The following is a 25,737-nucleotide window of genomic DNA, read 5'->3' on the forward strand; positions in this document are numbered from 1 at the left end:
CAAATCAGTACTTCTCTTTTCTTAAAGGCAATCTCTGTCACATGGGACAAGCAGCATCTTTCGACACAGGCAGGTCAAGTGTCTCAGGATGGACTTTCACTACAGAAAAGGGACACCCTGCCAGAAGATGTAGGCCAGCCAGTCTGAAAACAAGTTCCCTGTGATAGGAGAAGGGATGATAATCATAGGAAGGCTGAGGGCAAGGATAGTCCCTTTCAGTGCAGAGGACTGCACTAGATGACCTATTGAGGTCCCTTCCAGTCCTACAGTTCTGTGATTCAGTGCCATTATTTTGTTTTGATGTGTTCCCACTAAAATACACCTTTATGCCAGATCTAGGACTACTTGCAATGATAAAAATTGAACTAGAAAAAACTCTAGAGAATATATAGAAGAAAAAAATCCGGTAGGATTTTTTAAACTGGAAATCCAATGACTGTACAGTGTGGTTTCCCACTCTGGTGCCAGCCTTCCATCAAGCCTGCAAGGGGCAGGAAGAATTAAAAACATAAGAATGGCTGTACTGGGTCAGACCAAAGATGAATCCAGCCCAGTGTCCTGTCTACCAACAGTGGCCAATGCCAGGTGCCCCAGAGGGAGTGAACCTAACAGGTAATGATCAAGTGATCTCTCTCCTGCCATCCATCTCCACCCTCTGACAAACAGAGGCTAGGGACACCATTCCTTACCCATCATGGCTAATAGCTATTAATGGACTTAACCTCCATGAACTTATCTAGTTCTCTTTTAAACCTTGTTATAGTCTTAGCCTTCACAACCTCCTCAGGCAAGGAGTTCCACAGGTTGACTGTGCGCTGTGTGAAGAAGAACTTCCTTTTATTTGATTTAAACCTGCTGCCCATTAATTTCATTTGGTGGCTCCTAGTTCTTATATTATTGGAACAAGTAAATAACTTTTCCTTATTCACTTTCTCCACACCACTCATGATTTTATATACCTCTATCATATCCCCCCTTAGTCTCCTCTTTTCCAAGCTGAAAAGTCCTAGCCTCTTTAATCTCTCCTCATATGGGACCCGTTCCAAACCCTTAATCATTTTAGTGCCCTTTTCTGAACTTTTTCTAATGCCAGTACAGTATATCTTTTTTGAGATGAGGAGACATTTGCCTTGCTTGTTGGCCCTACCAGAAGTAGTATTGCCCTAACAGCTTAGTCCTTTGAAAATAGCTTCATCTCTGTAAGCTCCAAAAACCTCTCTTCCTCCTCCTCTTCTGTGCTTGGAATTTTCCCCTCTTCCAACCCATGATCACCACCTATACACCCTAATCCTATCTGAGCTCTCAGTAGAATTTGGTACCATTTCTCACCTTTCTTTTCCACCCACCAAAAAAACCTCACATCCTTAACCCTAATTGAATCCCCCTTTGCTTTTCCCCCTGCTCCTATTGCCCTCCCAGATTTACCCTCCCCTGGTAGCTGAGAATTAAATAGATTGGAGTAAAAGACAAAATGGAATAAATTTGTGGGGAGTAAGAATTGTGCAAAGCGATGGGGGAAAGCCTGAGAACAAATTGACGAATAAAAAAGGCAAGAATTGAAAAAAATTTGGAAGAAGAGGACAAACTGGAAATTGAATAGAGAGGTTATAGATTGTTAAATTAATGAGGGGACAGATGGCTGGGGCAAGTGGAGAATTTATGGGAGAGAATGGACAATTGGTCTATGGTGTGAAGGGCTGGAGACTGACCGACAGATGGACGTACAAAGCAAAAAGTAGGGGATAGAAAGGACAGTGGATACGAGGGGCAAATTCTGGTTGGATATTAGGGGCACGGGAAGGAGAAAAAGGAAGGAGAGGGTGAGGGAAGTGCGAGAGAGCGGGCTCAAGGGAAAAAGATAGTGAGGGGGAAGATTTAAAGACCATAGAAGAAGGGGAACAATTGGGATGGAAGAGGGGAGAACCCTTTTATGTATGTTTATTTAGGTCTCTGGAAAATCCAAAGATGCTTTGGAGGGTGGTCCCTGTTGTTTGATGGGTGGCATTTGTTACTCAGAAGATAACTTGCCAGATACAGGTATAACTATATTGTTTGTTATGAAATGCTTAAAAATCTTATTAAATGTTGGACATATCTCCCGACACTTCCCCATGTACTCCCAGCCTCCCCACTTCTGGGTGGCTATTTGGGGGCCCGCAGCCACCCAATCAGCGCAGGCTACCTCACCCCAGCGTGCCCTGCATCTGAACCACACGGACTTCCCCTGATTAGTCTATTCCCTTCAGAGGAGGGCGGGGGTTACAGAATTGGGGAGCCAATCAGAAAGAAGAGCTGCCCCATTCTCGCCTCTGGGTAGCGGCGGTGGGCGCCTGTGGCAGGGGGCTCTCGGGTGTCAGCGGCGCAGGGGCAGTGAGCGTGGAGGGTGCGCAGCGCAGCTGTGGTCAGCAGCGCGGATTAGAGATTGCCTTGCCACCGCCGCTGCGTTAGGAGGAGGGATCTGCGCTTGTGCAGAAGCTTGCTCATTGCTTTACTTTTGCAGCCCGGGGCAGGGACATTATGCCGAAGAGAAAGGTAACGCGCCTCTCTGCCTGTGTTGATTGTGTTGTGGTGCATTCCTTTTGACGCCCGTTTGCCGTTAATAATCTCAGCCTCAGGTTGCCTGTAAACCTGGGGCGATTTTTTTGGACTGCGCTGATTGAGTCTGGGTATTTGTACTGCCTGTTGCAAATATCTTCCACCCTTTTCCGTTGCTGATTTATTGATTTACTCCTTACTTCCTCTAACCTTGTGGTGAGGGCTGCAGTTGTCACCCCCTCCTCTCGAATGCGAACTCGCTGTCACAACTCCGATCTCCGCCCCCCCTCCCGGGAAAAAAATGCAGCAGCTGCAGCTTCGCCTTTTACCTCCCCCGGAGGAGTTTCCTGCTTGCAAACTCCAAGCAGTAGCTCATCAATCTTTGAAAAAATCTCCCGTGTGCTGGCTGATTCTTCCCTCGGCTGAGTCTGCGTTCTGCCTTGCATGGTGCCCCGGTGATGGCTCCAAGGTAAAAGGCGGAAGGGAGAGAAAAGCCATGTTTAAAACAAACTACACCCTTCTCCTTGCCTCCTGTGACAGACCCGTATGTACCAACTCTGGTGTCAATCAGGACAGGAGTCTGCACAGACAGGGCCCCGTGCAGCACAGGGGGGATCTGCTTACACATGGTATCAACAACAGCAGAGAGTTTAAAAACAGCACCATGGGAGACGACTCTGTACAACACAGCAGAGCGCTACACACCCCAGAGACGGGCAAGGGGGTGGGGAGCTGTTTCTGCAGAGCCTCTACCTTCTTGTGTAGCTTGAGACTTTTACTGAACGAGTGTATTTGCCTCCCTCCTCCGAGTCACTTCCCCTCCTCCCTTCTGCCTCAGTGTTTCCTTCCTTCCTTCCTCTGCAGAGCTGCTACTGCTGGGATTTACTTGCGTCCCTCATTTGCCTCCCGAGTCCCAGGCTGTGCCGTACTTTACTTTTCCTTCTCACACATTTTCTCCCTTCCCTTCGTGGTGGAGGCTCTGGTATTTTTGAGGGGGAGGTGATGCTTCACTTGCCCACCCTCCCCAGTGACCCCTATGCTGGAAACCATTCCAGACAAAAGTGCAATACGTGTTTAACTGATCTTACTCTTTTGCCTAGTACTGTCTGTCTGCCCACTATCTGAAATACTATTAATATTATTAACTTTCATAATTAATTGTTATGGGGCTTCTTGCACCTTCTTTGAGGCATCTGACACTGGCCACTTTTGGAGGCAGGACACAGGAATAGATGAACCGCTGGTCTGATCCTGTATAAGAATTCCTTTCTTTCTCTTAATTCAGGAAGTAAGGAATGTAAAGGGTTACAAACTTGCAAATTATTTATTACTATTTGATTCTTTCACACACTCAGTGCCTGAGCTTCAGGGAACATCTGTAGTATTTTGAAAATGTTCATTTGTTACAGACTGTTACAACTGTTAACAGACATTTCACTACGGCTGGGTTTTCTAAGGGGCCTATGAAAGTTAGCACCCAATTTGGGAGTTGGGTAACTAACATCCTTTGGTTCCCTTGAAAATCCTGGCCTTGTAGCACTTTTCTTTCTACTGCAATTACTAATGGAGTGTAATTAGAGACTTGACACTAATATACTGCGGTTTTAAAAAAACCCCAACAGACAAACCAATGACAACAACAAAAAACTCTGCAGTCTTTTAATATTAAACTAGGTCAACTGAGGAGAGGCAATTTTACTGTATTGGAGATGTCCAGTATGTCTGCCTATGACCTCCGAATATTGCGGGTCATGGTTGAATCTGAAAACTGTTTTAATAGGGTAATCGTTAGATGATTCCTTGCTGCATTATGGGTACAGAAAAAATATTCAGTGCTCCACTGAAGTATTTCCATTTTACATTTTTTTTAACTTGAGTTGATATATTTCTCATAAAATTGAGGGACTAATAGCTCCGTACATAATACTTGGCTTACATTTAAAAGATAAAATGATTAAGGGTTTGGAATGGGTCCCATATGAGGAGAGATTAAAAAGGCTAGGACTCTTCAGCTTGGAAAAGAGGAGACTAAGGGGGGATATGATAGAGGTATATGAAATCATGAGTGATGTGGAGAAAGTGGATAAGGAAAAGTTATTTACTTATTCCCATAATACAAGAACTAGGGGTCATCAAATGAAATTAATAGGCAGCAGGTTTAAAACAAATAAAAGGAAGTTCTTCTTCACGCAGTGCACAGTCAACTTGTGGAACTCCTTACGTGAGGAGGTTGTGAAGGCTAGGACTATAACAGAGTTTAAAAGAGAACTGGATAAATTCATGGTGGTTAAGTCCATTAATGGCTATTAGCCAGGACGGATAAGGAATGGTGTCCCTAGCCTCTGTCTGTCAGAGGATGGAGATGGATGGCAGGAGAGAGATCACTTGATCATTACCTGTTAGGTTCACTCCCTCTGGGGCACCTGGCATTGGCCACTGTCGGTAGACAGGATACTGGGCTAGATGGATCTTTGGTCTGACCCGGTACGGCCTTTCTTATGTTCTTGTGTTCTTATAATGTATCATTTTCTTCATCATACTCTGTCACTACATTCTTGTCCAGTCCTAAAATGCTCGTCCTTTTCCACGGCTGTGCCTTTCATAAGTGAAGACTGATGATTAGGCTGTGCTTTGAGGAAGCTCTTTGAAGCTAGTCCTACACATTTCATTAGGAACCTTGCAAAGCTCTCCCATGCTTCCCTGACATTTTTACGTTCTTTCCCTGCAGAAAGTCTTCAGTACTTCAAAAATATCTTGGTGGGCTGCAAAATTAAACAAGGTCTCTTTCCCCATGATTGAGGAGCACATTGTGGCTAAACAGTGGGCTTAGATTTTTGTTATGTGTTGTTTCAGTTAGCACTGGTCTACACTAAAAACCTAGGTTGATATAACTGTCACTCAGGAAGGGGGAAAATCCACACCCTTGAGCAATGCAGTTATACCAGTTGAACTCACAGTGTAGACAGAGCTAAGTCGACAGGAGGGCTTCTCCTGTCAACATAGCTACTGCCTCTTGGGGAGATGGAGTACCTATGCCAATGGGAGAAACTCATGCATTGGCATAGGTCGTGTCTTCAATAAACACTACAGTGGCACAGCTGCAGCACTGCAAGTGTAGATAAGCTCTTAGCCTTTGAGAAATAAGTCTGTAAAAGAGAACTTGGGTTTTTTCTTTTGTTCTCTGTCATAATTAGTCTTTTAAAATTACATCCACAATTGAAGTACTTAAAGGGAAGCTTATTAAGTAAAGTTAATGTATTTAGCTTTGTGAGTCTTTTTGTGAATGAATAGTCTTGAAGCTAAGTGTGTTTTATTAATTCTGGTTCTTGGAAAGCCCAGAAACTCATGGGAAGTAGAGACTATAGGCTTGTCCACATGGGGAAATTGACTGGCATAGCTATGGTGGAATAATTACTTCATCATTATTCTGGAATAAAGTCACTTTTATTCCAGCATAGAGTGTCCATATGGGGAAATTATACTAGCATAGCTATTGTGGAAAAATGATTTCACTGTAGCGTTGCCAGTAAATTTCTCTGTGTAGAGAAATCCTACTTGTATATCCATTACTGAAATGGGTTTCAGTTAAAACTAGTTAAAACAAATATTAACACAGAAAAATGTGATTTGATGCTTGTTTAGTTGGGAAATTATAACTGTCTCTAATAAAAGAAATTATAGATACCCAATACTTCAGTTTGCATGTTTATGGAGCTATGTGTCTAACTAGTAAATTTGCAGAAAGGGCGTGTAGGAAATGCAGAAGTAAAAACAGATTCATACCTGTCTTTATGCATGCTTTATTTATCTAACCAGATTGACCAGTCATGCCCCTTTCTCCTTTTGTCCCTTAACTCTTTCTTCTATGTGTAACTCAAGAAGTCAGCATCTGAATCCCTTCATTATCAAACAAGGGTTGGAAATTACTTTTTAATTTAGTTTCCCCAACTCTGATGGGCCACTGGTTATGGGAGTGGAAGGGGCAAGTGAAAACATTTGTGCATTGAGTTGAAGTCAAATACCACAATAAAACAAAGAGAGGTTGAGCGCTGGACTCTTCCAGTCAGACCTTCACATGTGTTATTGGTTGTTGTAACACCACATAATGAAGTGAATACAACCTTTCAAAAAGAGAATAGTGTGCATGCATGGGATAAACTAGAACATTTGTGTGATATTGTAGCTTTGAGTTTTGGAGTTTGTCGTTGTTGTTCTTCAGTCCCAGTTGAACTTCTCTTTCAAAAATACAATATAAGCTGGTTTGGATGAGTACATTCTTTTATTGCTATGAAACAGGTAAAATGTCTTTCCATCAACCATAAAAAAATGAGGAACCAAAATCTGTCCTATGACAAAAAGAACAGGAGTACTTGTGGCACCTTAGAGACTAACAAATTTATTAGAGCATAAGCTTTCGTGGACTACAGCCCACTTCTTCGGATGCATATAGAATGGAACATATATTGAGGATATATATATATATATATATATATATATATACACACACACATACACAGAGCATGAACAGGTGGGAGTTGTCTTACCAACTCTGAGAGGCCAAGTAAGAGAAAAAAAACTTTTTTCTCTATATGTGTGTATATATATCTCCTCAATATATGTTCCATTCTATATGCATCCGAAGAGTGGGCTGTAGTCCACGAAAGCTTATGCTCTAATAAATTTGTTAGTCTCTAAGGTGCCACAAGTACTCCTGTTCTTTTTGCGGATACAGACTAACACGGCTGCTACTCTGAAACCTGTCCTATGACAAACTCACAGTAGCATGAAAAGTCTGGTTGCCAAAGATTTTTTTTTTTTTTTAATGGCTTAACATGATCACCATCAAATTGCAGTATTTGTGGGCCTGAGTATTTGAGCATAATGACTGAGAAATATAAAGAGGTCAGTAACTTGTCCAAGGTCAGACAGGGAGTCTGTGGTTTAGTTGGGATTACACTCCAGAGTGATCCTCTTTGTTCCTTCTCTCTAACCATAAGACAATACTGTTTGAACCTGTTCTCAAAACGTTTTTCTGACTTGGTGTTGATCCAAATGTGAGGACTAATTGCAGCTTCATTTTTTTTTAAATCTTTTTTTAACACTGTTGACCACTATAGTATTATTTCAAAGCAAGAAAAATGACTTAATGGATGCATCTTTAATTAGTCATATGAGTAGGTCATTTGCACACTTATTGCAATCCCATATCCCAACTCATGCAATAGGGTTGATGGCAGATTGTGATGTATGCTTAGCAGAGATAACAAGGGATTTTGGGTTAATATCTGTGGTAGGTACTATAGAATTCTAAAAACTCATTAAAAAAAATCTGTGTAAATTGTTTTTTTTTTTAACTATGCTAAAGGAGTATGAAGGTTGCAACATCAAGTATTTACAAGTTATGAAATGCCTTAATTTGGCCTTACAAATTATGATATACTGTTTTAATAATATGATTACATATTACTCTTTCTACAGGACCTCATTTAGAACACAGGATGCACAGTGCTAGCTGAATGGGTATCTATTAAATATTTTGTTTACTCCTCCTCATTAAATGTGTGGCCCCAGACCTTACTCACTGCACACCATCCAAGCCCTACACTAAATACAGAATTAGTTTCCTCATGGATTTGTCTATAGTTCTCTCAATGCCTCAATCCCTTCACAGATTCATAGAGCTCCCCCCCACCCCAAGTTACATTTGAGCAGAACTTGTTTTGACTCTTCAAAGCTTGACAAGAAAATAATACTTATTTTTATTTATGCCAGAAATTAAAGTTTATCACATTTAGGTGTAGTGTAATGTAGAAGTGTTGAGTGTCAAAGAAAATGCTTGAGTGATGCTTCTTCTATATATAGTTACAAGAAATTTTGTGTTCAGATGTCCAGATAAAAACAGATGGAAGTTACTTGGTCACGCTTTATATTAAAAATACAATTGTAAATATTTGATGAAAGGTTAATGATGTTATAAGCATTTTGCAGACATGGATATATTACGTGTTTATAGGTGGCTGTAAATGCACCAGTATCAGGTGCTAGAGGTGGCCATAAGCCAAGGGTACTGAAACAATTTATATAGTGGGGGTGCTGAAAGCCAAAGTTTACGAAACTGTAAACCCTGCATGAAATGGAAACCACTTCAAGCCAGGGGTTGCAGCAGCACCCCCAGCTCTCCTACTTCCAGCACCTATGCTATAAGCCATGTTTATAATCAACATGTTCACTCTAACAATTTGTAACACATTTATTAAAACATATATTCCATTTATTAATTCATTGCTCCCTTTAGCCCAGTGGTGACCCCTTTCACACAACACAGCAAGCCTCTGAGTGCGACCCCACCTTCTTATAAATTAAAACACTTTTTTATATTTAACACTGTTTTAAATGCTGGAGGTGAAGTGGGGTTTGGGGTGGAGGCTGCAGCTCGTGGACCCCCCATGTAATAACCTCATGACCCTTTCAGGGGTCACAACCCCCAGTTTGAGAACCCCTGTTTTAGCACGTCACCCATCCACTAATTCCAATTCAATTTCGGCCTGAACAACACAGCCTCCCATTCAGAGTGTTCAGGTGAATTATCAGTGTAAGGCCATTCACAACATTGTTCCATGTATTAAAGTATAAAGCAAATTGTATTGTTAGCTACAGTTCATCAGGTATCACAAGTTATTGTCTCCCAGTTTAAAAATTAACAGGTGCAAATAATCCATTTATATAAAGGGATTTTAGAAAAAGTACTGCCTCTTCTCAATGGAGATAAAAAATGGATTTGAAAGCAGAGCAGCAAGTCAATCGAAAAATGTTATTTTAGATATGCCAAAAGATGTAGCTAACATATGCTACACAATTAAAAGTTTGCTTTGATTAATAAATTACTGAGTTCTAATTTCTCCATTGAAATGTATCAATTGTACCAAAAGCAATTGTTTTCTATATGTTTGTCCTAGTCTGAGGTCTAGGTTAATACTGTTGTAGCAAAGTAGTTTAAAATTACATTTTACTGGAAATTGTCATAGTATCGTTTGTGTAGGGTGAAGGCAAACCCAGTTATGATGTCTCTTATAATCCTACAAAATGTGATTTGTATAGCTTCAATAAAAATTTCCTCTTCTTTAATTCAGCATACCTTCAAAGGTACTAAAGAAGGGTGGCTCATCCACATGCTTATGTTTAGAGAGGATTTTTCAAGTGCTAGACATATACCCCAAGTTGTGATCCTTTCTCCTGCAGACTAAGCTGGCTTGTTATTTCAGTCTTCCCTAAAGGCCACTACTCAAGTGCAGCAGGACATAGTGTTGATTCAGTGGGTGACACTCGGACTAAGTCAGGACTGAACAAGTGCCCTAGCATAACAAAAGAGGGCACTGATTTTTTAGGTGCCCTCTTCTAAATGAGATAAAAACCTACATGCTATATAAAGATCCATGTCACTTTTCCCAAAATAGGGATATTTAACCTCTGTGTCCTGGCTAATGTGTATCTTGATAAATCTTATACATCGTCCTATGACTTGAATTCATTTCCTGTTGGAAACAGTATTGTAATGTTCTGTGCTTCTTAAACAGTTGATGCATTTCTGTGGTCATAACAGTAGAAGATCCTAGAACTATAGGACTGGAAGGGTCTTCGAGAGGTCTTATAAATCAGTCCCATGCACTCAAGGCAGGACTAAGTATTATGTAGACCATCCCTGATGGGTGTTTGTCTAACCTGCCCTTAAAATCCTCCAATGACAGAGATTCCAGAACCTCCCTGGGCAATGTATTGCAGTGCTTAACTGTGCTGACAGAAAGTTTTTCCTAACGTCCAACCTAAAATGCCCTTGCTGCAATTAAAGCCCATTGCTTCTTGTCCTATTCTCGGAGGTTAAGGAGAACACTTTTTCTCCCTCCTCCTTGTAACAACCTTTTTCTGTACTTGAAAACTGTTATCATGTCCCCTCTCAGTCTTCTGTTCTCCAGACTAAACAAATACAATTTTTCAGTCTTTCCTCATAGGTCATGTTTTCTAGACCTTTAATTATTTTTGTTGCTCTCCTTTAGACTTTCTCCAATTTGTTCACATCTTTCCTGAAATGTGGTGCCCAGAACTGGACACACTATTCCAACTGAGGCCTGATCAGCGTGGAGTAAAACAGAAGAATTACTACTTGTGTCTTGCTTACAACACCCCAGCTAATACATCCCAGAATGATGTTTGCTTTTTTTTTTTTTTTTTTGCAACAGTGTTACACTGTTGATTCATATTTAGCTTGTGATCCACTATGACCCTCAGATCCCTTTCCACAGTACTCCTTCCTAGGCAGTCATTTCCTATTTGTATGTGTGCAACTGCTTGTTTCTTCCTAAGTGGAGTTCTTTGCACTTTTTGTTATTCAATTTCATCCTGTTTTCCTCAAACTATTTCTCCAGTTTGTCTAGATCATTTTGAATTTTAATTCTATCCTCCCAAAGCACTTGGAACCCCTCTCAGCTTGGTATTGTCCACAAACTTTATAAGTGTACTCTCTATGCTGTTGTCTAAATCACTAATGAAGATATTGAACAGAACCGGGACTGATACCTGTGTAGTTTATAATCTGTAATATTTTGAAAGCATTTTGAGATCCTTCTGGGTGAAAGGTATTATAGAATAGGTTGCATCAAAATGTATCAGGGGACTATTCAGCTATGTCTGCTCTAGACTCTTTCCTTCTTCCCTCTCTCCCCAGTCAGTCTCCCAGTGTTGTCCAGTCACTGGTGATGGCAGTAAAGGGAGTGCTAATATAGATGGGATTCAGATGGCTGACAGCATTTGTACTATTGTATTGTCTAAATCAACGTGAGCGAGTTCGAAGATGCTGTGAGGAAAAATGTCAGTGCCCACTCTTTAGATCTACTGGAGGTAGCACTAGTATAAAAAGATATCTATCTATCTTAAAGTTCGTATGGACAGGGTCTTTTGAGAGCCATTTTTAAAGCTGGTTCATACTAAGATGGGTTCTAATAAACTTTAAAGGGCTAGTGTGGACTAGCCAAAACCTTGTTAGAATCATTTTTAAAATCTGCTTTCCAAGATATGAACATAGGCCTGATGATAATTCTTAGATGGCTTTGGCCACTCCATACTAGTTCTTTAAACCATGTTAGAACCCAAATTAGCAGGTACCATGTTTAAATGCAGTTTGTAACAAGGGTAAATGGAACCAAATAAATGTAAGGTCATGTTGTAAGGTAACATTTGGCTTTTAAGTCTTCACACATCAGTGCCTCTCATCTCTGCCCCTCCCAACAGCCAACTTCAATTGACAACACAAGAAGCTAGGGTTGGAGATACAGAGGATGTATTACTGGGCAAAATAGCCTCTTAAGGACATGCTGTACTCTTAGTCACAAATATAATTTTTAAAATAAGTGTTTCAAATACTAATTATCAATCAAACTGTTAGAACACATTTTGGGGACAGGAAAGGAAAGTTGAGAGATGGACAGACAAGAGCCTGTGATCGTTGAACAGTCACCAAGGGAGAGACTTTTGAGTCATGGTTATTCTAAAAGGTGTGTGATCTGGTACACTGTACAGCATATCCAGTTATGGCCCTATCAGAGGGGACAGAATTCCTGAGTGTCACCCCTCCAAGACAGCCTATCCTACAGAATAAGGGTGAACCTATAACAGAAATAGAAGGGTCAAAACAGGAAATGGAGTCCCATGTTCTGGGGGGTGTTTGAGTGAACAAAACACCCCCCCCCCCAGAGTTAAGGGGGAACCTAAGAATGCAGAGACCCCACTGGCACCAGGGCTTCTGTGTAGATTTATGCTGGATGTGAGGAGGACATATCACGTGCCTTTCTCAAAGGGAAGCGGGTAGCATGATGAATTTGCTAAGCAAGAAACTACCATTCCCTCAGCCCCCTTCCCACTGACCTAGAACCTTCCAGGGTGGGCATGCACATACATCCCCTTCCCCTGGTCGGGATGGGGTGGAAACTCTATGGACTACCCTAGCCCAGGAAGTAACCTTGTTCTGAGGGGAAGTGGTAGCTCCATGGCAAACTGGGAGCAGCGGAGAAGCTGAATGCAGAAGAAACTTTTGGGGAGCCTCATGCAGAGCTGGCTGCAGCAGCAGTCAGGGAACTGTGTGAAAAGACTGTGACTCGCTGAGTTGAAATCCGGTTCAGGTCTGGCCACAGCCTGTGAGGAAGCAGCAGAGACTGGGCAGGAAACCAGTGCAGAGTGGCCCCAAGGAGAGACACAGCTAACTGTTCCTGGCCTGGAAACCTGCGAGCTCCTATTTCCCTGTAGCATAGACTGGATTGGAGAAGGAACCCCAGGCACTAGACCTGAGAAACCCTAATTCTCTTTGGAGTGCCCCCCTGACCCCTGAAAGGGCCCAAATAGGAACCACTAATGTTTTACCTTAAATTGCAACTGTTTAAGCCACTGTTCATAGGGTGTTTTGCAATCTTCCCTTTTCTGCCAGCCCTAGTAAAATACCCCTTCACTTAGCCACATGTCTGAGTCATTAGGGGGACCCCAGGGCTAGCACTTTTAGGGCCTAATACCTGAAGTCCTTTCAGTGCTTGCTTCAGAGTCATGGCAATCTGGTGCAATACTGGTACAGTAAAGGTTTGGTGTGCCACAGCACTGAGCAGCTGTAACCGTTACAAAAATATAAAACTCTTTCTCACAGAAGAACGTTCTTTAATATTACTTATTTGCTTTTTGGTCACAACTGCGTATCCTGTGGGTTTTGTACTTTCCACCCCTGAAAGCTACCGATAAATATTTGCTGGAGTAAATTATTTTCAAAATCAGAGCTAATATTGTCAAATGTTGTCTAGGGTTAAGCTCCTAAATCTATAGATACTGAAAATAGATCTGTCCTGATTTTCAGAGAAGCTCATCCACCTTAGTGGGTGCAATGGTCACTCTGAAAATCAGGCTAATTCTAGTTAAGTAATTTAAATATGGATTTAGGAGCCTAAGCTTTAATTGCTAGAAATGGATCTGCCTAGGTCCTTCTGCGTGGTTCAATTTTCAAAACCAGAGCCCCATTTTGAAAAATTTGACTTAAAGGAATAATACGGAACAGTCTTTAGCTTCCACTACAGTTCCACCATGCTGTTTTCACATTGTTTGCTGTTTAATTGTACAATAATAGTAAAAGGAACAAATAATAAGAAAAGAATTTACTAACATCTTGGCTCACATTTTGAAGTGTGGGGTCCTAAAATTATTTGTCTAAGTGAGCTGTCTATTGTGGGTGCTCAGCATGTCTGACATCTCCCATAACTGATCTGTATCTCTGAAAATCAGGCTGTGTTTTTAGATGCCTAAATATGGAATTGGCTTCTAATTTTATACACCAAACCTGAAAATATTGGTTCTAGAAAATAATGGAAACCTGAGCAACAAGTTTATGTAGGCTTAAACAGAACTGCTTTTAATCCTTCATTCAATTGAATAAAGAAACTATTGTATTTTAAAGTGATTAGAATAAGAAGCTTTGAACGTTTACCTATATATTCTTGTAATGATAAAAACATAGGTTGGTTGTTCCACTCAGAATCTTATAGCGCAGTCAGCTGAACAGCATTAGTTGTAATTCAGAGTTTGTGAAATGACCCATTAATTGCCCATGTGGCTTAAGTTATGCTGGCCAAACATCTAGATCTTTTCAAGCGGGAATTAAAGAACATACATATACAATAACACCAGATTTAAATACATCTATGGGGAAAACATTTAAATGGAAAATAATCACACACTTTTCATTTTCTGATTTGTGGAAATATAATTTATACCAGAGTTGTTTTTTGTTGTTGTTGTTTTTTTTTTTTTTTTTTTTAAAGAGGAAGAAATACAGTTAATGTTCTGAAAGAGTATGAAGCATATTGGATTTACATGTTACAAACATTAATCTATTAGGCTTAATAAATAATTAGACTTTTCTTGTTTTCTGACTTGATGAAATTTCATTGTAATCATGATATACGTCCCCTCTTCCTTTCTCGTTTGTGTTTATGTGCACACACGCGTGCACACACCCACAAAGGACTTTCTTTGGTGGATGATAGGAGGATATTTTTATCTATTTCATATTAGAACTTTAAATATATTCTTCCCTTTCATCACATCATGATGTTGACATTATCCCCATAAAGGATTATAAAATTATATATTCCTCTTCTAATAAATATTTTTAGATTTAAATCCCTTCATCATTTCTAAGTCTTGCATTGTATTATATATAATTTCAGAAGATCAAAATGTTATATAGGTTTAGTTTGAAGAATAAATATTTCAGAAGCATTTCCTTTTACAGTGAAGAATATATATGCTTAATGCAGGTAACTCCGTAGCTTCTAATTGATTAGGTAACTGGGAAAGGATAATTACTATGAAATAGAGGGAGTTACTAAATTATGCAGTTTTAGCAGGTTTGCAAATATTCTTTGAAAAGGCCCAGGAGGTGTGGAAACAGCATGGAGAGAGCTCCACAATCTCATAAGAATTAAGGTTGAAATGTGGATAATCGGTAAGTAAAGTTTAATGGAATACACTGAATACAAATTTAATTTAAAAAGGACATGCCATAAAACTTGATTTTTTTTCTTCTTCTTGTTTTTGGGTGAGAATTAAAAAACTAGGCTCTGATTCTGCAAATATTTAAGCACATGAGTAACTTCATGTGCTTCAAATGTGAATTCAGTGGAATTGTTCATGTGCATGAAGTTACTGCCATGTTAAATGTTTTTCAGGATTGGGCTCTTTGTGGATAAAAGAAATGCAGTAAATATGTATCTGGCTTTTAGTAAAGCGTTTGATGCAGTATCTGTTTTACTTGCACAGTTAATTCAGATTGGCTATGAACACTGTTGCATCTGCTAAAAATTGGTCAAAGAACCACAAAAAAGTTTTAATGATAAATAAGGTATTGCACTGGGGCAAGGTGGGGCAAATGTGTCAAAGGGTGTCAAAGGAGTTGGTTGGTGTTTAAATAACTTGGGATTGAATGTCTTTATTCAAAATCTGAAATGGGAAGTAAAACAGTGCCTTAGTTAATTTAGTAGCACTTTGTAAATTTCAGAGCTATTGTGAAGACAGAAAAATAATTAAAAGAACCTAAACTCACCCTAGTGTAACTCCACTGACTTAAATTTAGTTACACTAGCAATGAACTTGGTCTGAGTTTTAGCTTGGGAAAACCTTAAGGTAATACATGTAGGGGAAAACTGCCTGAAAAAAAAATATATATATATATTCAAAGGGAAGGAAAAAACCTGGATAGCAGTAATTCTGAAGTAGGCATATGGAATGATATGTCCTTTTGCTGATGGCTGAGTTTTATTGTAAAGCATGTTTGGTTTTTGGTGGAGGGGAAAATGGGTTAGGAGTGGGAGGAGTAACAGGGGCAGCACATCAGGGAGCAGGGAAATGATGGTGTACAACTCAGAGACTGCACCTAAAATGCTGTGCCAAAATTATGTCTGGAGAAAATTCTTATTGCATGGAAATTTTAAAAATGTGACTAGACAAAACACTAGAAAAAAATACTTTAGCGAGTAATCCATGTACTGTTAGGGGTTTCGATTAAATGTCCTAATTGGCCTCTTTTCCTCTAACTTCTAATATAGCTGTTAGAATGAAATCAGTATGTGCTTTTTAAATTCACATGGGTATGAGCCTGTAATTTCTGACCACATGGGCCCTTGGTATTTGGCATCAGTTAATATTCACATCCTTTCTATTCTATCTCCTAGAACTGGAAGGGACCTTGAAAGGTCATCGAGTCCAGCCCCCTGCCTTCACTAGCAGGCCCAAGTACTGATTTTGCCCCAGACCCCTAAGTAGCCCCCTCAAGGATTGAACTCACAACCCTGGGTTTAGCAGGCCAATGCTCAAACCACTGAACTATCCCTCCGCCCATCAGTTTTACCATATCTCATCTTTCCGTGTTGGCTTTTTAATACATTGCTTACATTACTAAAATAAATCCATTCACCTGTAAACATAAATAGCGGTGCAGAAGTTGCAGTGCTGGGATACTATAACCCCCTTTGGCCATCTAAATTGATTGATTGCCATCTGACAGATAAATGGTAACCTTGCTAATGTTGTTGCATTATTTTACTTAAGGTACATCCGGTTTATATTTCAGCATTTTAATTACTGAAGTTAAAGTTTTGTCAATTTGTCAACCTATAGCCATCTCTGTCAGATAACTCTTTAAAAATATGAAAATTGTCTTTAATTTTTTCAATTTAACGATTTCCCCTGTAGCATTGGCAACCCAAACGCCATAGTATTGTGCTAATGTATGAGGACTAGAAAGTGAGATCAACCAGGGGGTCGCTGCTCGTTCTCCAAAATGAGTGAAATGCAAAAATTAAGCACATACAAATAAATAAGCTTGGTTTTATAATCCACTGTTCATCGAAAAAACTGATTTTTTTTTTTTAACCTGTCACTTTTTAAAAAACTCTTCCTCATCACTGATGGGCACAGGGAGTGTGTACACAGCCATCCTGGTTAACCCAGAGATACAAAGTATGTGGATCTGATTGATCGTCTCAAGTTTAATTGCTGCTTAATTTACAAAATTGTGAGCTCACAAATCTGATAATCCAGATACCGAATCTGCAATGACACTTAAGGTACAATACATATCTGTGGTTGGCTGAGCCTAACATTTACCATTAGTTACAATATTGAAAGCATAAGTCTTGCTGGCCGGGCAGCTGGTTTGCTGTGACCATTGCTTATGACACTGATAGTAGTCCTCTCATTACTTGGTGGTGGTTTTTGTAATCACCTGTTGTCTGTCACTTTATTCTTCATGTCTGTCCCAAAGAGAGAACCTCTTTTTATGTGTTTGTACAGCACCTATCACAATAGGCCTGTAGATGCTACTGTAATGATGATGATACAAGTAATCTGAAGAACTGCCATACAGTTAGAAAGCTTATCTAGGTTGTAGCACTCCCTTTTGAATGATTCAATGCCAAGAGTATGCTTGGTGCTATACAAGACTTGCGATGCAAGTGGTCTCTTCTCTGAAGAGTTTACAATGTAATCAAGACAGACATAGCAAGGATGCAGTGCAATTTGACAGGTGACAGTGTCATGTTAAATACTATGAACCATAGCATTACCCCCTGGAAAAAACCTGTGGGAGAGGATGAGTTATTTAATAAACTCAGCTACTTTGAAATCAGTTCCTTAGGTGGCATGACATCACAGTGGGAAGTCAAGGAATGTTAGCTCTCTGTGGAAGGGGTCAGGACAAGGTCCTTCAAGCCTGTGATGACTTCCAGGGGGAAGTCATGTGAATCTTGGGATATCCAGGTAGAGAACTGCTGCTCATGCCATGTAGTTCACGGGAAGTTATGCTCCTGTTGGGTCTACTTATGCCCAAAGCTCTCTTCTCTCCACTAGTCCACCTCCTCTTGTGGAGGTAATGCTGCATAAACTTTCTTTTTCTGCTTGGCTTACTTCTTGCCAGGTACTCTAAACTTGTGTTGCTTTGGGGAGCAGTTGGGTTTGGATGGGGATTATGACACTGAGCTCCTCTTTCTCCTCCACCTACCACACCTCCAAGCTTATTTGTGTCTATTTCACCCCATCCATGCTAAAAGCAGACTGGATTGTTCGGCCCCTGAAATGTTCTAACTTTTAAAAAAACTATATATTTTAGGGTAACAAGTGGATAATAAACTATTTTAATTGAAGTACACTACTTGCCAAGACACTGTCAGATGGACTGCATGAAGAACATTTTAAGATAGAAACAAAATGGAGTAAGCTTCAAAAAAACCCTCACACATACAATTGAAATGTTTTGTCAAGATAAGTCAATATATGGATTGTGATACTGTTAAAATATGTATATATTTCATGGCTCCCAAAGCTAGAGACGACCATTATGATTGCCTAGTCTGACCTTCTATATAATATAGACCATGTAATTTACCCAAAATAATTCCTAGAGCATAACTTTTAGAAAAAGATCTGAACAGGATTTAAAAATTGTAAGTGATGGAAAATCCACCATGACCCTTGGTAAATTGGTCCAATGGTTAATTATTGTCACTGTTTAAAAAGTACAACTTACGGAAAGTCTCTGAATTTGTCTAGTTTCAACGTCCAACCATTAGATTGTATTGTATATTTCTCTGTTAGATTGAAGAGCCCATTATTAAAATGTGTTTAGCTTAACAAAAAGGAGGTTAAAGGCTGCTGTAACAGTCTATAAGAAATAGAGCAAGGGACATCCCACTTTATCTCCCATATAGTATATAATGGGCCTAATTCTCAATTACACAAAGGCTCATTAGTCTAAAGCCTGAGCTATGTGAAACAGTCTTCATGTAAATGAGAATCTGCTGCAAATTGCTTATGGTAGGGAATTTTTGCTTCTGAGCTCTCACCCAAAGAATGGCATCTGACAACTGTTTTTGTGATTACAGAGATCACCATCCATTTTCTGAAAGTCTTGAAACTACCTCAGAACTCCACTGTTATGGGTTGGTGACGGCCATAGTTGCTGAGAGAAATGGCCAAGTTCCATTTTAAAAGTTTGATTGTGTGGGTTTTCCTAGCTCTGTCCTGTGTAGTGCTGCTTAATTTCTTGCAATTTCTCAGTCATTTAAATTACTGGCCGTAGTTATCTTTTTATGACCTGCTATTGTGGCACCTTCCCTTTCTATCAGGAGGTTGTATGTTACAATTATGAAGTCACAGTCATTATCCATCCATACCCTGCTGGTAGGGCACAAATTCTTAGCACCCTTTCTATAAACAATTCACATTCCAATCACCCTACAGAGTTATGGAAGAAGGCAACTCTGTGTAGCAAATTAGCCTCTTTTCTTCTGTGCCCCAAGCAACATTGTTCTACTCCCTCAAATCCCTTCTCAAAATCAGTTTCTTTTGGTTACCTTTTTGCTACTGATCGCCACTACATTCCTATCTACTCCTGCTCTTGCACCTGATCAAAAAACACAAAGAAAAAATATGTAAAACTGAACTATCTGCTCTTATTTAAAAAAAAAAAAAAAATGCTCTCCTCAAAGCTGTATTCTCTTCCCCTTCCATAGACCTCTTTCTTCCTTCCTGAATGCAAAATACTGTTAGTCACTTTTCATTGGATTATCTGTTTAGACTGTAAGCACTTCAAACTTTGAAGATAAGCGAATCCCTGCCCTGAAGTGTTGTTGTGTAGGCCCATAAACATAATAGTTAATAATTGACATAACAGAGACCTGATTTAACTGTAAGTGGGCTTATAATTAAATTGAGTAAGCTCTTCTGTACCTTTTTAGATGATGCAGGTAAGAGTAAGCAGGAGCAAACCTGACTTGAACTATTTTGATGGAGGCTATGAGGGAGGTTAAGCAATGATGAAAGCTGAATCTGAGGCATAAGAAGTCTGAATTTAACTTTTTCAACTCATTTCAATATATTTGTGTTTTATGGCTTGATATTGCTTAATTACTAGTGGAGTGTATGTGTGGGAGGAGGAGAGTTAAATTTCCCAGTGGTTCTCAAAATCCCTGTTAGAGCAAACCTCAGGGCTTCACTTAAACCATTATCCTACCAACTGTTGACTAGCTCGTACTCCCATTGGAGCCTGTGGATGTTTTTGGTTAATTGGCTGGGATTGTCACTGTGTGATGCAAGGTGTTGCCTACCTACTTGCTGCTAGGGAGCTGATGTGCTGCTCTGTAGCAGTCCCAGCTTTTGCTGATAATCAGTCCTGTGTTTCTTCCTTGGGAAATCTAGAATGATTTTACTTGATAGTGTTTGGTTTGCAAGCCCTAACTTGTAAGTCTGACAAACATCTCTTTTCAAGGGGAATTCAGTAATTGTGGCATATAGACCGGTAATTTTATTTTAATCCATGTTTTGTCATAACCCCAATGCTTTTTTTTTTATAGATGCATAATAAAATAGATGACTTTATTCAATATTTTCTCTTCAGTCTCCAGAGGGTGCTGAGGGCAAGGATGCAGCAAAAATAACTAAACAAGAGGCAAGTATAACACCTGTTTTTCAACTATTGTAGTTTTAATTATTAAATTGGAGATTCCCAGTTTTACAAGACTAAATAGTATTTGTTGCTTCATAGAGATCCACTTATGATGAGGGGGTTTTATGGGAATTATGGTATTGGTGTTAAAACTGCAAATGTACCACGGATTTGGTTTACTTGGTAAAACGTAATCCTTTGGCATTGAAGAATCAGAGGATGCACTGCTACGTGAGGCATTTTCCAGTAGGATCCTGAATCCTAGTGCCATGGGAATTTAGCTTCTCCCCCTCTCCCCCCACTTCTTTTAAATCCAGTAAGGAAGTTCACTGCTTTGATTTCAAAAACCGAATGAACATTCAGGTGAATTAACAGTGAATTTCCTTTATTTTAAAGTTATGAACATTCTCCAAAGGGCATATTTGAACTGAAAATATGAGTAAGAACATAAATTATAGGTCTTCAGAAAATGTAAAAATTAGTGCGCCAAGACAAGGAAGCTGACTTGAGGCTCAGTCATTTAGGGGGAAAAATGGTGCAGTGGAAGGGGCAAAACAATAGCAAGATTCAGTCATAACTCCTTGAAGGAATAAATGAGCTCTTTGGAAAAGGGCGTCTTGGTTTTTAGCTTCTCAGTAGCAATGTCTTCCTGTGACATTTCCTAGAAGATCAAGAAGAGAAGCATATGATTGCACAAATTAGTACAGTTGAGAGTTTTATGTAGTTTCTATTATATCTTACACAATATTGTTATTACAAAGGCAGGTTAAAAAGAATACCTTAGGCAAGTATTAAACTTTTAATGTGACTTACTTTGCGTAAAACGATACAGATTCTTCTCCTGTATCCATGTTTAAATACTGTTTCCTCAAAATAAAACAATTTTGAAGGAGAGCAGTCCTAAGGTTCCCCTCCCTCACCCCAAAAGATTTGACAGATATCATTGATGTCCCTTGGACACCAGTATAAAGAATGAACATTTCTAGCTTCTAACTAGGAGTGCCTGCAAGGTTTCTAATCTGTTTCAAAAGAGCCTGTTCTCGCTCAAACACAAGAACACCCATCGTGGACATGGAGTCAAGAATAGATACGATGGCTTTGTTCACAAGGGCATTATAGCGCTCTGTATGTAACTTCTGTTACCTATAAGGACTGAGATGCAATCAGCTAGCATAGCTTCTAGGTAAAATGGGACGAGAGTTAAACAACCTACCCTCTCCACTCAGGGATTTTTAAAGAATTGTGTTTAACTCACTGTGCTCCTGATGTCAGTGCAAACCCTTAAGTGAAGCAGATCAATGAGTAAAACCCTTTACTACATGACCAAAGCCGTTGTAGTCTCTCTCTGTTTTTTTTTTTTTTTTTAAATCATTGTGATTTAGAAAAGTGCTGTCTTATCTGTACTTCTATTATTCAAATGCCTTCTAGAGAACCAGGGGATGTAAATGTAGATTTAAGCTGGGACTTTGGGTACACAGGATCTACAATTCTGTACTTAAACAACAAAGAGTCTGGTGGCACCTTAAAGACTAACAGATTTATTTGGGCATAAGCTTTCGTGAGTAAAAACCTCACTTCTTCGGATGCATAGAGTCTCTATGCATCCGAAGAAGTGAGGTTTTTACTCACGAAAGCTTATGCCCAAATAAATCTGTTAGTCTTTAAGGTGCCACCAGACTCTTTGTTGTTTTTGTAGATACAGACTAACACGGCTACCCCCTGATACTTGACAATTCTGTACTTACAAACTAATTGAAATGCTGTCTTTTTAATCTGTTTAGCAGCGGTGCTGTGAAAACTGATAGTGCTCAACAAATAGATATCCCAAATCACTAAGAGAAGAGACATATAGATTTTAGAATGATGTATAAATACTAGACAGCTGAAAATCAGGGTTTTTTTTTGTTTTGTTTTTGTTTTTTTCTTGGACAAAACCTTCCTCCTGCCAAGACCAAGTTCAAGATTTTATTTACCCTGTAGGTGTTTACTAGTAAGGAACATTAAAATAATTACATGGAACACGACTGGCTGTACTCCTCAGGTGTTGATGGCCTCATCTGTTGCAGGAGAAATGCAGAACCTTTGACACACGTTTTTCAGGTCACCTTTGAAACGTGTTTTTTTTATATATTGGTGGTGTTTTTTTTGTTAAGCCTTTCAGTTCATCTTTAGGTTCCGTTTTGTTGGGGGATGGGTTACAAATCAGGTAAAGGGACAACTGAATGTAAACATGGTTCCAATTTCGTAGCATAGACCAAATTTTATGTTGGTTTTTGTTTTGTTTTGTTTTGTTTTTAACCAAGACAAAGCCTGGGCCAAAACAGTACAAATAGAGCTGAGTCGGGAACTAGTTTCATGGTTTTTTCCTGACCCTGTTACATCCCAGTTCCAGTTTTTAATATACATGATCTCTTTAGTCATGCTCTGTAGCCAGCGTCATTCACTCATCTATAGTTGTAATGTATTCAGGGGCCTGGGAGTGGAGAACAAGATAACATGTTTTTAAATATTTCCCAGACTTTCTCATCTTCCACATTTGACTTATGAAAAAAGTAGAGACATTTAATTTTATTTGTGGGTGGGGAGGGGAATTCACATCTCTTATTTTCCCTTAATAATTTTCTTTAAGTGAAAAAACAGTCAAATGCTTACCCTCTGCTCCTGCAACTGGCTCTGTGCAGGTGGACTCCTGTACCCGCATGATATCAGCTGCAGGATTGGGCCTTAATTTACTTCTTTTAAATATCAGCACTGTACTATGGGACACATCAACTTAACTTGCATTTCTGTCAGAAAATATTTTTACACAGTGCTAAAAGTAACAGCTAAGAGATTAAAGAAACACTCTTTTCCTCAATATTTCAGTTCACTGGCTTTGTGCTTTTGACAGTCCTATGTAGAATCAGCTTCACTGTTTCCGATGTGTAGTCAGTCATTCTCTCCTGTTTGCATAGGCCTTTCATACAGCAACAAGGGTGAGATAAACACTTATAAAATAGGTCACTGTTATTGTAAAACTGCACCTGCTCCAAAATCTGTCAATATTTGTAGTCACTGAAACTTCTGAACTTTTTTGTAAGCAGCTGGATTTCAAGTTCACTATGTCTCTTTAAAACTCGAAAAATCCAGTGGAGGCAGCACCCTTTATGTGTATTTGGCAGTAAGGACTTTTGTTGTCCTAGTGGTATATTTTAAGTTATCAAATGAATGAGTGACATGGTTTGACTATGATCTGCTGAAAGCCTACCAACATTTTTTCCCCTTTTTATAGCCCACAAGACGATCGGCAAGATTGTCAGCTGTAAGTATTCCTAAGAGCTGTTGGTGTACACCTTCCTAGGCATATGCTTTCTCATGCCAAGCAAACAGGATGTAATATTTTCTTTGATTCATTTATTCTTGAAGAGCATTAAAGCTCTCTGGAGGGAAGGATGTTTATTTTAATATAACCAAAGGCACACAGTCTCCTAAAAAGAACTGTGTTCTTTTCTTTCACTGGTATGCCTGTTGCACACACAATGTGACTTGGCACTTCTGGAAGTTCTGTCTCCTGATAGGTCAACAGATGCTGGTTGTGAAGATGCATCTTCCTCTGTGAAAGACTGGGGGCCACTGTAGCAGGGCTGGATTTGATATTTTTGACACTTTTTGGTTATTTTTCTTTGTTAGAAGGACAAGTGGGAGGGGGAAAATCTCCCTTCTTCTTTCCAGTATATTTGCTTGACATATGTGTTGTTCATATATTAAAAACAATAATTAATAAATAGCCCACTTCAGGAGGAATGGAGGAGGAAGAACCTTCTAGCAATGTCACATTAGATAGTCCAAGCTCTCTGTTGCAGATAGGCTAAAGGGGAGGGTGGGCTTTTGTTAATGGTTCACACCAAACTCCCTCTTAGACTCTTAAAATGACTCCAAAATTACTTTCACTCCTGCATGTGGTAAGCCAATAGATACAGGCTAGCTTAGTCTGTGGTGTCAGTTGAGGTATATCTGAACATGAAACTTTTCTGGTCTTTTAAGAGGTGCACACTAGGAAGCAAGGAAAAGGTGGGGTGGGAGGCGGGTAGTGAATTATCTAATATATTTTGTAACTGGAAATGTTTTATAGAAACCTGCTCCACCAAAACCTGAACCCAAACCAAGGAAAACCACAAAGGTAAAATTCCTGTAATTTAAATCACTATAACCAAATAATCATGCACTTTTGTTTTTGCATTGCATATTTCAATCTGTTTCAAATGTTCATGGACAACTTCTGAAGCATCCACACTTTTTTCATCTTTTATCTTTAAAAGACACACACACACACACCTGTCCCAATTTAAATGTATTGCTGTCTGCCTGCAATGTATAGTCTGTCAGCCGCATACTTTTGCTTCCTAAGCATAGCTATTCACTGTAGCAACATCTTTTCCTTCCCCAGAGATGGAGCTCACCTTTCCTGCACTTGCAGGGTTGATCAAGGTGGCTCTGCTACCAACCTGGGACCTAGCATTTCCCACACTAGTGTGTCAGCTTTTTCAGCTCTGCCCTCCCTGCTTGACTAAATGGACAGTACACCCCCCATTAGTGAGACGCTCTTGTCTTATACATATTTTTCTTACGAAAATGCAGCGATTGCCAAGGATGCTGATTACAGCTAAAAGTAGAATTAAAGATATGGCTAAATTAGGTGGTGTTGACTTTCTAGGCCAAATACAGTCAAAATAGTTTCAGACACTATTAAGAGAAGTTCTAGAAATGTACTTCAGAAAACAGATTTATTGGGGCCCAAGGAAGATGCAAAATAATAACAATTGTTGTACTAGAAAAACCATGTTTGGGGGGGAAAACTGTTTTAGCCCTCCCCAGTGTACATATCTGATTGACAAGTATTAGAACAGGTATCGGCAACCTTTGGCACGCGGCTCACCAGGGGAAGCACCCTGGCGGGCCGGGCCGATTTGTTTACTTGCCGCGTCCGCAGGTTTGGCCGATCGCGGCTCCCACTGGCCGTGGTTCGCTGTCCCAGGCCAATGGGGGCAGCAGGAAGCAGCAGCCAGCACATCCCTCAGCCCGCGCCGCTTCCCGCAGCCCCCGTTGGCCTGGGACAGTGAACTGCGGCCAGTGGGAGCCGCGATCGGCTGAACCAGCGGACACGGCAGGTAAACAAAACTGGCCCGGACCACCAGGGTGCT

General features: G+C 39.8%; 1 protein-coding gene and 1 long non-coding RNA gene across 4 annotated transcripts in view; one reads left to right on the plus strand and one right to left on the minus strand.

Moving 5' to 3' along the window:
* The first annotated feature begins 2,290 nt into the window (after positions 1–2,290).
* The window catches only part of HMGN3 (high mobility group nucleosomal binding domain 3), a 34,330-nt gene continuing 10,883 nt past the window's right edge, over positions 2,291–25,737 (plus strand). Inside the window, exons 1-4 of one of the 3 annotated variants that reach the window (XM_034766157.1) lie at positions 2,291–2,532; positions 20,510–20,560; positions 23,829–23,858; positions 24,669–24,716. In XM_034766157.1, the coding sequence (XP_034622048.1) occupies positions 2,518–2,532; positions 20,510–20,560; positions 23,829–23,858; positions 24,669–24,716 (144 nt within the window). In that variant the 5' untranslated portion in view covers positions 2,291–2,517. The remainder of the gene's footprint in view (positions 2,533–20,509; positions 20,561–23,828; positions 23,859–24,668; positions 24,717–25,737) is intronic. The other 2 variants (XM_034766158.1, XM_034766159.1) reach the window with 2 other exon arrangements.
* The window catches only part of LOC117875159, a 34,104-nt gene continuing 28,895 nt past the window's right edge, over positions 20,529–25,737 (minus strand). The window contains exon 3 of the long non-coding RNA XR_004645195.1: positions 20,529–21,218. This is a non-coding gene — a long non-coding RNA (uncharacterized LOC117875159). The remainder of the gene's footprint in view (positions 21,219–25,737) is intronic.

The sequence above is a fragment of the Trachemys scripta genome, chromosome 3, assembly GCF_013100865.1.
Source record: "Trachemys scripta elegans isolate TJP31775 chromosome 3, CAS_Tse_1.0, whole genome shotgun sequence".
Taxonomy (NCBI): Eukaryota; Metazoa; Chordata; order Testudines; family Emydidae; genus Trachemys; species Trachemys scripta.